This window comes from Bombus impatiens, unplaced genomic scaffold (assembly GCF_000188095.3).
Source record: "Bombus impatiens unplaced genomic scaffold, BIMP_2.2 scf_0095, whole genome shotgun sequence".
Lineage (NCBI taxonomy): Eukaryota > Metazoa > Arthropoda > Insecta > Hymenoptera > Apidae > Bombus > Bombus impatiens.
Window position 1 is genome coordinate 539,338 of NT_176514.1, and position 13,875 is coordinate 553,212.

General features: G+C 38.0%; 1 protein-coding gene across 3 annotated transcripts in view; it reads left to right on the forward strand.

Annotated features, from left to right (window-relative positions):
- Positions 1-13,875, forward strand: part of LOC100748803 (membralin) — a 66,732-nt gene that overhangs the window by 26,787 nt on the left and 26,070 nt on the right. For all 3 annotated transcript variants that reach the window (XM_012394594.3, XM_012394596.3, XM_033318407.1), the window contains exon 10: positions 1,650-1,782. In XM_012394594.3, coding sequence (XP_012250017.1) covers positions 1,650-1,782 — 133 coding nt within the window. The remainder of the gene's footprint in view (positions 1-1,649; positions 1,783-13,875) is intronic.

Sequence of the window (13,875 nt, forward strand, 5' to 3'; positions counted from 1 at the left end):
GGGGGGGGGGGGGTCATATCGTTACAATTCATTAGGAAACACGCTAGCTGTACAACATTGTTCTATACTTTCCTCGAAACACATTAACTTTATTCTATACCTATACTATATGATTCAGTGATCCAGTCAAAAATACGATACGTTAATATGTTGATTACTTGCATTGTAAACTGTATCTCAATACTTTTTAATTTTAACACAACAATATTTATAAGCACGTCCGATATTTTTGTAGCTACGAATCGAGAGAAAATTTATATTAAATTTCTAGAAAGTTTTCAACGAAGGTTTCAGCGTTCCTTTGCGTTTTTATAGCTGTTTGAGTTCAAATTATATTGAAAAATTCAAAGACTCGCAATTAAAATTTCAGTCTTAAATTTTAGACTCTTTTTTTGTATCTATTTTGGGAGATGTAAATTCAAAGAATTTTTCCGCAACAGTTTGTACGAAATATCATAGAAAATTGCACGTTATTTTTTAGTTCTCGTGCATTTCGTGAAACAACGCTTACGGACGATTCGATAGTAGACTCTTTGATTATCGCGCGGGGACGTTTGGCTCATCTTATGACAAATTGTTGCAAATCTATTGGTTGTTATCTTATGTACCTTTGCGTTATGGCTTTTGGTTGACAGCTATTCAAATCGAATTTCTATTTTCTTAACCACGTCCGATTTCTGATTATTAGAGCACTATTAAACGTTGTTAGTCTAAAATGAAAAAAAAAAAGAAAAAAAAGGAAATCCTCGTCAAATTGCTTTCGGTTTGAGACCCCTGATTTTCGTTTACGGATAGTTTGACGAAGAGAATCGAATTTGTTGTTGTTGTTTCAAACGGAATAACTTAGCCGATGTTTCAACCGATAAGTGAGATTTAACGTTCAACGCCTGGGAAACAATAAAAACGGCTGGCGGAACGGTAGTGAATGTATTGTTTTAACGGTATAATGGTCCATGGGGGTCGGTATTAAATTTACATGGGCAGAGGTTTTGTACAGCGTGCCGCGAACTTTTAATTGTGCGGAAACTATTCGATTAATAGGACGGGCCTGTGGGTTCGATAGCGAACGAATGCCGGTATCGATTGCCATGAAGTTGTTTCGCTATTTCTACAAAGCTCCCTCGAACGTTTTCTCTTCTCCTCTTTCGCCTTTTCGTTGCTCTGTTCCGCAAATTAATAATCCCAGTTGTTTATGCGGCCCTCGATAGCCGAAGCAACACGGCTTCGAAAAACATCGTACAACCCGGTCTTAGTAAATCTCACGGACAAAGAAAATTTCCTGTCCACCTCGTTTTCCCGAATCTCCTCTTTCGTTCGAATTAAATTTTCAAACGCAGCTGCTTCAATTAACGACTACGCGCCAAAGGGAAAAGGGAAGAACACGTTTGTCGGAAGGATTTACTTGAAAATGTTCGCAGATATAATTGTCGTTACATTATTCGAGGAACGAACGGCGTTCGTTATGTATCGGAAGTACGATTTAACTTCGATAATTGGTTAAAATTAGTTTTAAACGAAAATCGTATCTTGCTTTTGTTGGAATGGTCGTTGGACTACCTCTCTTCTTTTCACAAATGTAATTGATTGACTATTCTATGACTATTCTATGCTATGAGTAATTCATTCAAAAATAAATTATTCTGTTTCAGGAATGGAAGCGATCATGTCAGAATTCTTTAACGATACCACGACTGCGTTTTACATCATATTGATCGTTTGGATCGCTGATCAGTACGATGCTATTTGCTGTCACACACCGGTTACGAAAAGACACTGGTTACGGTGAGTTTTGATCTGTTTGTAGCTATCGAATCACTTGCGCTAAAATTTCTATTTTGCTTAGTAATAAACACAGTTGTTTGCAACCCTTAACTTTAACTTTTCCTCTAACAGGAATATTGCTTAAAATAATATGTATAAAATAGTAAGAATCTAATCTTTAGTTATATCTTTTAAGTATAGAAAGATACATGCAGTAGAATTGCCAATAATCCGGTACGCTAGGGACTTGATTAACGCAAAATTATTGAATTATATCTGTGTAATTTGGTAAAAATTGGAAAACCAATATTAAAAACAGTCATGATTAATAGAATAAATTCTTACGGTAATTTTTATCCTATTTTTATGAAAATAATATCAATAGATTGCTGAGGTAATTCTAATAAAAATACGACTAAACTCATAAATCAGACTATTCGAATAAATTGTTAATAGCGTTGTTTTGCGACCAACATCCTACAATTTTATTTTTGCTAAGATTATCAAGAAAACATAGGAAATTCCTGTTCAAATATTATTCGTCTTACTCGTCATGGAGAGCACGGTTATAACGAGTTCATTCGTAGAAGTCTCAGGGGTCGTTATACATCCCGTCCTTTTTAGATTGGGACAGAGATGATCGAAGGAGCATTTAATTAAAAAGGATTAAGCTGTATTAAGTAGCGAGTCAGTCGTAGTTCTGGGCATATCGGCAGACCTCGCCTTTTCTCTTTATCCTGGCCCGTGCACCTCCGGCTAAAACTGAAACGATCAAAGTATCTACTCTGTCTCAGAGTAGCCTTTGTTGGATGACGATAAAACGCCTTGCCTGCCTTGTCACAGTAACTTTACGAGAGGACCAACAGGAGTTTAATATACAACGCGTTTGCGAATTAAAAAAGAACGAGCCGTTGATGCTTTTGTATGCTTGAAACTACGTTCCGAGGAAAGTTGAACAAAGCCTTGCCAGGACATATGGATACTTTATTAAATTACGTTTCAACTGAATTCTTCCTTCGACTTATTAAAAATTATTTTTTTATTTTTTTGATGCCCTAATCTCAAAATCATCAATTGATCGATGAATACTGATCAATTCAATCTGTTATATCGGTTAATAATGGCAATAATTATAGTAATTGCTACTCCTTAGTTTGTATGTAGAAGGAATCAATTAAAACCTTTCTACATATAAAAAAATCAAAATTTCACATAGTCACAGAGGATTTAAATATCTTTCTGACATTCTGAGAAATACCGATCTATATTTCTTAATGAAACAATTAGGCCGGTATTCGCATATGTTACCAGATTTCTGTATAATTGAGGACGAATGCGTATACCTTCGGTAATTATTGCTGTTTATTGATTAGCATGGAATGCGTAGATCTCGAGCGCGGTATGTGCAGAGAAATCCTGATTAAACAGTGCGGTCTATGGCAGCCTACGAAGTGTATCATCCGTATGTTCATGCAGGTCGTAGGTCGTTTGCTCATTCCTGCTACGTGGTCCTCGTGGTTATGAAACTCGATTTGTCTTTCGCATTGGTTTGATTGTCACTCCATTGCCATAAATACTTTCGATCAACCTAGATTTGGCAAATTGTCGCGTTCGACCATTCGCCGTTCCGTCGGTGGTTGTGTGCGGATGTCAAAGCCGGATCAGGATGAAATCCCTCGCGTAAGAGGTATCGAGTTTTACGCTCGATGTGTCTTACCAGCGGTCGAGAGAGAGAGAGAGAGAGAGAGAGAGAGAGAGAGAGAGAGAGAGAGAGAGAGAGAGAGAGAGAGAGAGAGAGAGAGAGAGAGAGAGAGAGAGAGAGAGAGAGAGAGAGAGAGAGAGAGAGAGAGAGAGAGAGAGAGAGAGAGAGAGAGAGAGAGAGAGAGAGAGAGAGAGAGAGAGAGAGAGAGAGAGAGAGAGAGAGAGAGAGAGAGAGAGAGAGAGAGAGAGAGAGAGAGAGAGAGAGAGAGAGAGAGAGAGAGAGAGAGAGAGAGAGAGAGAGAGAGAGAGAGAGAGAGAGAGAGAGAGAGAGAGAGAGAGAGAGAGAGAGAGAGAGAGAGAGAGAGAGAGAGAGAGAGAGAGAGAGAGAGAGAGAGAGAGAGAGAGAGAGAGAGAGAGAGAGAGAGAGAGAGAGAGAGAGAGAGAGAGAGAGAGAGAGAGAGAGAGAGAGAGAGAGAGAGAGAGAGAGAGAGAGAGAGAGAGAGAGAGAGAGAGAGAGAGAGAGAGAGAGAGAGAGAGAGAGAGAGAGAGAGAGAGAGAGAGAGAGAGAGAGAGAGAGAGAGAGAGAGAGAGAGAGAGAGAGAGAGAGAGAGAGAGAGAGAGAGAGAGAGAGAGAGAGAGAGAGAGAGAGAGAGAGAGAGAGAGAGAGAGAGAGAGAGAGAGGCACGATGTAATTTCCTTAGACTGACAAAGGTATAGGACGGAACATTAGGGACATTAGACGGCGATTAAACAAAATTGTCGCCGGTTGCTTGGGATGTTTGAACAGATTGGTGACGCGCAAGTAAACGGTCACCGAAATTGCTCGCGGGTAGGAGATGACATGTTTAAAGCGGAACATTTTAAATGATCGTGGAAGTTTGAGAAATCAAGTTGGTTGGAACAAGGAAGTTCCGATCAAACAGGGAGCAATTGAGAATGATAAATTCCAGAATAAAATTCTATAAAATTGTTGAAATTAAGAAATATATCGAGGAAAATGTTATATGAGTAATTAATAAATTTGTTGAAGAACAGTTTTTTCACAGACCAAAGAAATTTAGCTCTGAAAAGATTAAATTTTATTTATAATACAATTGTGTAGTGCATTGATTATTCGGTTGGCAGTTGAAATTAGTATTTGCATTTTTATGCAAGTAAATTGTGTTTAATGAATAAGGCAGTCAATTCCAAAGGGGCAAAAATTAAGTAGACATTCGATTAACCCATGTCTATCATTCTTCGGAAAGGATCATTGCAAGGTTTTATTATATTTTGACATTTGTGTAGCATTGTACGAATTACTTAATGCGTTGGATTTAGATTTCGAATAAAGAGAAAATTATATGTACATTGTTTCAAAAATATCAGTAAGAAGAAAATTCAGATATATCTGGATTAATATGTTATTCAGAACGAAACATAAAGGAGACATTCTTTTATTCGCTACATCTTAATTTTTGGAATATATTTTCCGATCAGCTTAGTTTAACCTCGGCGTTGATTTAGTTGGTAGCAAGCGTGGAAAGGGCATAGATCTAAACGGCTTTACTCTCTGGCGAAACATGGTCGTAAGGACAGTTAGGTTTCCTTTAGGTAGGTTCGAGGTTAGACACGCAGCATTAGAACAACCGGTGTTAGACAACAATTAAGCAGATCTGACGGTGGTAATACTCCTGTAGTACCGCTTCCAAGTACCAGAATTATGTGTTGCATTGTGTTCAGTCTACGTCGTTGGCTGCGAGATTTACACTAGATCGACTTTAATTGCATAAACAAGATTCGTTCGACGAACAGGGTAATCGGCTTCTTTTTATCCGTGCAAGTTAGTTTTCTCAAAACGAAGGAAAAGTACTTGGTTCGATCTCTTTTCCGTGCCAGAGCTATTTCGCTCGAGCTTCAACTCGGATCGGTTTTTGTCACGTAAACCAAATAGATTTAATGAACGGTGATGGCCCCTTTTAGAAAAATTGGCTTTTTAAAGGCGAATGAGCGCTGTCTCAAGATTCGTTCCTTTTAGAATTTAGATAAATATAAAGTTCGTGTTAATTTAATGCATTCTTTTATTAGTAATTAAAGTACATATAAATAAGTACGTAAATAAGTGACGATTTGATCATTTAATTTATACTAAATTTTTAATGAAATGGCGTGTTTCATACGTTGAACGAATAATTTCTACACTTGTGAAAATTATATATGACGATAGCAAGTATGTCGTAATAACAAGTATATTGTTCGAAAATGGTGATGAAAGTAACCGTGGGCTGATCCGATTAACCGCAAAGCGTTTTCTATCCGAAGTCATTTCTATCGACCAGATGTAAGCGTGGTTCAATTTACTGCTCTACGATCTTCAGTTCTTAGAGTTCTGGTTGCCTGACTTTGGGTTACGATAGGTATGCAACTATGTAACACCGAACACCCTCGACCGACTGTTTCTACGGGTCATCCGCTTTTAATTAGAAACTCGACTTCCGCTTACACGTGGTTTATCCGATACTTCGTGTTCGGTTCCCGTCTCTATTCTCCCATCATTCGTAATCCAAAGCCTTTATCGGTGGGAACATGGATCGAAACGAAGAACATGATTAATGCAAAGATCTACGATAGTTTGATTTGTTAAAATTTTAAAGTTAAAAGTTATTTTACAGGTTAAAAGATTCGTCAGTACACAAAAATGATTAACTCCTTAACTATAAACTTTTTTTTATTTGTTTTTACTGCTGTGAAAGGAAAAGAATCGCATCGTACAAACAATTTCTCGTTTTGTTTTTAAATTAGCGAAGTCTCGTATACATGAACATCATGATATGGGTCTTCGATTTGTTTTGAATATCTTTTGGGCTACGCGATGCATAAAAAATTTTCTTGCAAATTTGTCCGACTCTCTTGCGTATACTTTTACTACGGATCAGAATGAAACTCTGGAAGTGAAATCAATGCTGTGCAGTACAGTAACGTTCCGTTCGTTCACACGCTGGAAATCGCTAGCGATACGAAAGAATAGACATTGCCGGAAGGCAAAAGCTGCTGAAAGTTCAGTGATTGCCATACTTGATATCTGTTGCTCGTGGAATTGGGTATTTTCACGTGTTTCTTGCTCTTTTTACATACCACATACGTAGACATCTAGATACTTACGAACAATATTTTTTCTTCCCAATCTCTACAAGTAAAGAATCCTTTGGTTGTATCGTAAAAATAGAACGAGTAATTTTTTATTAACCCTTTAGAAATTCGAATATGCGAAATGACTTTATACAGATTGTTTGGACGATAAAGATTGTGAGCTTGCTTTCATTCCCATAGCATGAACGTAGTTAATTGTATCATATAGTAATGATATTTAAAATTATTACACTTCTTTGTGGCAATACGTAGACAGATCCTTATGAACGATATCTATCGATATCGAACCGTTCACAACGTTTGAATACGACATACATTTACTGATTGTCATAAGAACCAATCTGCGATGAACTTGTTTTAAAGACTGGAGGATAAATGCAATCGAGCAATTGGTTTCACAGGCTCGGCCTGTTAAAACCTCAACCCCGGTAGTAAGAGTTTCATTCATTTGTTCAAGGGAAAGGGTCATTGTTCGTAGTCTAGCCAGCATGCACGTTGTATGTTGTCGAAAACAATTAGAAAAGTGCTTTGTTGAAGCGTTTCAGAGTTCGTGGTGTCCGATAACACGGATTTGGTGTTTGACTTCTGAAATCGAGATGAAAGAAGTGGTCCGTTTAACAGATTTAAATCTCTAATAATTGACGAACAACAATGTTCGAACCCCGTGGTCCTCAATGTAAAAAGAAAATCGGTCGTTGTGTTGAAACATAAAAGTAACAGAGAAAATCTGCTAATTTGAAACGTATTGGAAAATTTTTCAAGTCGGAACAAAGATGATATATCGAAAAGAAAAATAGAAATATTTTAATTTTTTTATGTTACACGACGCAAAATGCTAGAAAATCCTGGTTATGTTCAATTTATGATAATTCTGTCAGGATGAACAGGAAAGCAAGTATGTTTCACTTTCGCACAAATATTTGTTGCCTCGAAAAGCAATCGAAATTAATATCGCAATTCGTTAATGATTATTTTGTAATTTCCCTTCGTGCGCGTTTCATCGCATGTCTAGCGTACATGTTTTTCATGCAAAGCGCAAATTAATATAGTTTCCGTGTAATGGTCGAGCAAATAATTTCAGAGAGGGGTCGAGTATAAATCGTGCATAATTAACGACGAAACGTATTTTTAATTTAACTCGGCCGGAACATTTTATTCTTTCCGGCGGTTTTAGTGTATTCTATGCTCTCTCCTCCTCTGCCCATATTATCTTCCGCCGCCGTGAATCTCTTAATTATTTTTCTCGCTTGTTTTCACACGCGAGCAGCTTTTTTACGCTTCTTTTTCACGGTTATGAAAACCGGGTAGTGAAAAAATTATTACGATGTGATTTTACGTTTCTTCGTGAATATTAAATTACGTCTATATATAAGAACGTTGGAGCGGTGCCATTTGATAAAGTTTGAAGTCGCGAAACTGAAAATATGTATTTTTATTGGATGTTTAAAGCTCGATAACCCAGATAATCCACCCCGTGTGTAGCACGTACGTACGTTTCAAAATGAGAATTACGCGAGATCCATTACAAAGAATTAGGATGAGATAGTGGGCGATGAGTATGATTGATGCGAGGGCGTGGATGCTCTCGGATTACCGAGTGAATTGTCATTGCCAATAGTATTCAAATATTATGATCCATAGGGGTTTGATGTACACAAATATTTGTGTTTTCCCCATTTAGGGGAATTACCAAAATTGTACCATATTTTAGTTTCATTGCAATTTTTGTATCATTTTCTTCGTAAACTTTTGTTTGAATATATACTATTCTAAAATATCATTTTAAATAAATATAATCATAAAATATCATTTTAAATAAATGAGAGTAATTTCATCTAGATACATAGTTTGTGGGCGACATTTAAATTGCTTTAGAAACAGAGAAGAAAATGCCTCGTCCATTTCCATTGAATTAAATTACTATCACCGTATTCCGAAGTGGAATCAAGATTTGTTTTTCTCTTTTTTACTTACATATATCGTTCTTTTCATGCTGTTCGAATGTATTTGCTTCCAGTTGATATGAACAACGACGGAATAGTTAGGGAAAGAAAGATGAGAGAGAGAGAGAGAGAGAGAGAGAGAGAGAACGCGACCTGGAAGTCTTAGTTTCACGATACGCGATGGTGTTAGGTCGTCGCCAGGGGTGTGCACTTTACTTTCAATCCGTAACGTGGGTCTGGATTCTCAGCGGTTCGTAGATAACGCACGTTCAGTCCCATTTGAGCCTAGAAGGGCTGTCTTTTCCTTCAGCATTCTGCTTGGCTGACTTATCCGACCTTGTGTGCACATACAGGCACGGGTGTCTCTTCTTTTCAAGCTGAATTCGTGTAAATAGCTACATTAGCTCGAATAATGATCTAATGTAATAATTTAATACTTTCGCTCGTCATTGACTACTCTGGTGACGCTTGAGGATTAACGATTGTATTTAGCAGAGCGATTAACATCGTAGGAAGTTTAAAATTGGACCAAAAATTTATTAGGTATGTAGTATGTAAATTGGTGTAATGATTTTAGATTATTAAATTTTCATGCGTATGAGGTTATTTTAAATTCAAGTATTTTCACGTCTTGTGTAATTTTAAAGAAATACAATTGTTGTTTATGTAATTTTACTTAAACGAAGTTGCATGATGAAAATTATTCCGATGATTTAGTTTATTTTACATGATACATAGATAAAATTTTGATTTCGTTTAAAGAGGCATCGAGCCAATGTACATACTTGATAGTTTATCTATGATCTTTCCATTATTGTATATTTTATGCGAAATGTTTGTTGAAGTTCGTTCGCGTTTTGAAGTAGAAAACAAAATTTTGTAAGATATTTCGCATCTAATTTATACTTGGTATTATAAGCATGGCATAATAATCGTAAAAGTGTTTTTTAGTAGTTTACTGAATATTTGCAAATTGTTCCCAGAGCAATTTGTTGAATAATATTAAATTCAAAAGGAAATTCATTAGCGTAGCTGTGTATTTACGAGCAACTTTCCAGTTACAACGCAGGTTGTGATAATGATCGTGATATTTAAGACTACGTTAAAATTTAATAACTTAATATAAGCGTCATTTCTGCTCTGCTCAGATTTTCTAAATAGTTCGTCGAGTTATCAGTGTATATGTGCAACTTCCTTAGTTCTAATTTATATTTCGAGACAAGATGGTACTAAATTTTGACCTCACGCAGCTATAATTCCATTGTACTTTCTAACTTTGGGTAACAGCGTTCTTAATGCCAACGAGAATTGCTTGCTAAAATTCTTCATACTTTCGCTATATTTGCATAGTTTGTTGCGAGATAAAATGGAAATAGATTTCCAAAATCTTCTTCAACGTTCGAAACGTTAATTCTTAGTTGGCGAAGTTTACCTTTAGATTTGACCTTTACGAGCAACTTGGTTGCTTAGTTTATTGATACCTAATTCGTATGGGCCTTACCAAAGAATTTACTTTGACATATTAGATTACTACCGTAAGTATACTTGCGGAAAAGCGGTGACCCAACGCTTGAAAGTATCGGCAAAAACCGGCATTGACGAATCGACTCGAATCGAATTGAATCGTATTGAATCCAGTTGAATGAGATCGTATCGAATTGAGTCGAGTCGACTCGAGTCGAATCGAATCGAATCGATTTTCAATCCGGGCACTGGAGTTCCGACGGTGTACGTTGCGTCATGTCATTTCCGTTCCATTCTACTTGTCCTGTATTTACATTTCGCTAGCGGCGAATTAACCCTACGAAAGGCATCGTTCTCTCGCAGGAGCTAGTATCCTGTCGCCGCGGGTGCCTCGTCGGTGGGTGTCGTGTCGGTGGGTGCCATTACTGGCGTCGACGCCACGCGTGTGTCGCCACGGCTCGCAAGTGGCGCGTCGAGTGCTTACAATCAGCTGGGCTTGTCCGCAAATAACACCGGAGGATGATTATGATTGAATAAGGCCCGTAATTGAGGCTATTGAGCAATTATATAAATAACAAGCACACACCACGGACACCGACAGCCAGCAGAAGCTTATAGACGGAACACGGGCCCCATAAACGCATACCACGAGTGCGACTGGTGGACAGCCTGGGGTGTTATTTCAGTATGATGGGGAGAGAGTAGCACGGGGGTATGGCTCGTTCTACGGGGGATGGTTCTCCCTTTCTCTCTTTATCGTTCTCCCCTGGCCTGGTTGTCGAGGCAGGAGCGCCAGCCGAGTTGCCTGGAAAATTACAGTGCAAACATAACCTGCACCTATATGTATACCGCGTGCCCTCGGCACATCGCGTTGCTGCGTTAGTGTATACGCCGTTAGGCGGGGCCGGTGATCTCGAATTCCCTTCCTTTTGCCTCTCCACCATCGAACTCTTATCATTTTAACTACCAACCCCCGCGATCAGTTCGATCTCTTGACGCTGTTCCAAACAGAATCATGAATATTGTCAAGCTAAAATAAGTCTCCGAAAATTGATCGTAACACCGTTCTTTCATTTGCGGAAAAGACTATAAGGTTGATGTTCCAGAGTGGTCGAAGGAGGGAGAGATTGAAGTTTAATCCTTAACGGTAGAGCTTGCCGAAAGGTAGCTGGAGTGTGATTAATTTCTTATGAGGGATGAAAAATGAGATTCGAGTGTCTGCTGTTTAATGAACGTTGTACGATCTACAAGGTTGCTGGTTTTTAATTCCAATGGGTATGAGATCGCGTTTCGCTTGTTTGGGATTGTACGAAGGTTCGAGCGAAGTAATAAGTATTGCCATCGCGTTAACAGACTATCGAGAGATCTTTTTTATATTTTGTTGGAACGCGTAAATCGATAAATAATAGTTCTTATTTAACTAGTGCGAATTACGTGCGATTCCGAATGGTGTTAACTAGTATGTAGCTATGCAGTTGTTTTCAAACCACTCACGCACGTTTACTCGGATTATGTATTTAAACGCGATGTTTTCATCTTATCTCCTCGTGTTGGAAAATATCCTGTTTGTTGATTGAATTGTGTTTAAATATTTTTAAAAGCTTTGCAACACGAATATGTAGAAATTCAGAGAAACAAGTTTAAGGTAACAATTTCAAAATACGATAGATTAATATTTGATAACACCTATTTATTTAAAGCTTTATATTTCGACAGGTATTTCTTGTTTTTTACCACTTAACTATACCTGTTAATTATCTAAAAAATATTCACAATCTAAAAGATAATCTTTCTTTCTATATACTCTTTCTATATTTGCTCCGATATATTTCATGTTTAATGTTCAATATTACTCCTATATACATTTTAAACGTAATTCGCTAGAATTCTTATACATTATTTCATCTTTCCCAGTGAAAATTTTTTGAACATTGCTCGTTCTCTTATTCGAGCAAAGAGGGCAACATCGCAAGAACCTATAATTACTTTCCACCAACCTCTGATGTTTACCTCCTAGAGGTGGACTTCGGAAGGAAATGGCAAGGGATGAAGCTCGATACACACGGAGTTGGCGTTTTAATCAGGGTGTCGCGTTCGTCTCGGGTATCTAGGATAGGACGGTGATACGGGATGCATGGAAGCAGAGAAGCGTCAGACAGGCGCCAGCCAGAACGGTGTTCTGGCTCCGACGCTGACGGAACCAAGAGCTGACTTCATTTTCCACAGATCGCCCTTTCGCATTCCGTCTATATACGATCGGTCAACGCTTTTGTCCACGCGACAGGGTGCCGAAACACCCTCCACAGGGGGTTCCTTTTACCTCTAGACGTATGGATTTACGTCTTACCCCGCTACGAAGATCGATAGCTCTGGATATGAAACCGATATCGACGCGTGCGAAAAATTCTCCTGACAAGGATACCATCTTCGGACCCTTTGTTTAGGAATTTTCAGCTTGCCTAACAGAAATCCTCGTCGTTCGCGTTCTGACATTATTTTTCTTGTCTCTTTCTACCTTTCCCTTTTCTTCAAAATGCTTAATTTAAATAGCATTAAACGTCATTTGTTTATCTATTTTATTGATTGTCCTCTTCGATCCACGTTTTTGCGACAGCGTTAATTTCTGTTTGATTTATTCTTTCGAATTAAAATTTGAAAAATATGTATTGCCATCGCCCAAACGCAAATCGATTCGTGTAGTCTTGGAACGAAGATGAACAATGTAACAGAACACGATAGCTGGAAATTCTTTTTTATAAACCCGTGGAAGATTTAGTAAGTTTAGTCGCAATTCGATAATGTTTTATTTGTCGTGGAATTTGAATTATTCAATGCTGCGGATATGCCATTATGCAGAAGGTGTTGGGTATAGTGCTGTTTTCCCGAAACGAAAACGTAGGTGCGTTATTTACCGCACAGGACACATGATTAATCGTAAACAGTGGATAGAAAATTAGTCCCCCTAAGATAATTAGCTAACATAATTAATTTTCTTGACTACCGGCAGCATGGTTTGGAATACCAAACAGGAACTGCTGGTTATGTTCAGAAAAATGCTTTGTCTAAAGAGAGGAATAGTAATCGATCTTATGTTACTTGCTGCGTTACTCTGAGTTCTTTTTTTTTTTTTTTTTTTATTTTATTTGTTGAAATTACAATCAATTTCTCGCGTTGGGAATTTTCAGTAATTTTTCTGGCGTGGCGCAGTGACATGGCTGTTTATTTACAATAAGTTATACTTATTATAGATAGGTATAATTTATTAGTGTTATAGGTTAGTGCATATGCTTAATTGGATAATTAAGTGAATCTAACGTTTAGGTCTAGCGGGTAGTGTCTCTTCAGCCTGCGAATCTGGTACGTCGTATCGAGTAGTCCAGTGATTAGGGGGTTTCGGTGTTTGTTGACTCTTTTGCTATATCTGTCGCTATATTTCGCTATTTCCTCTTTGACTGTTGGTATCTTGAGGTCGCGATGGATGGTTTCGTTGGTAACGTACCAGGGTGCGTTTATTAAGGCTCTTAGCGTTTTCGATTGGAATCTTTGTAGTATTTCGATGTTGGAGTTACTAGCTGTTCCCCATAGTTGGATTCCGTAGGTCCAGACAGGTTTTATTACGGTCTTGTAGAGGGTAATTTTATTCTGTATGTTTAGTTTGGAGCGTCGGCCCGTGAGCCAATAAAGTTTTTTTAGTTTGTCCTTAAGTTGCTTCGTTTTGTCTGAGATGTGTGTCTTCCACGTTAGTCTCCTGTCCAGGGTCATGCCCAGGTATCGGACTGTGTCCCTGCTAGGAACTGTTGCATTGTTGATGGTGACCTGGGGGCAGGTTTGTTTCCGGAGCGTGAAGGTTACATGTGAAGATTTCTTTTCGTTAATT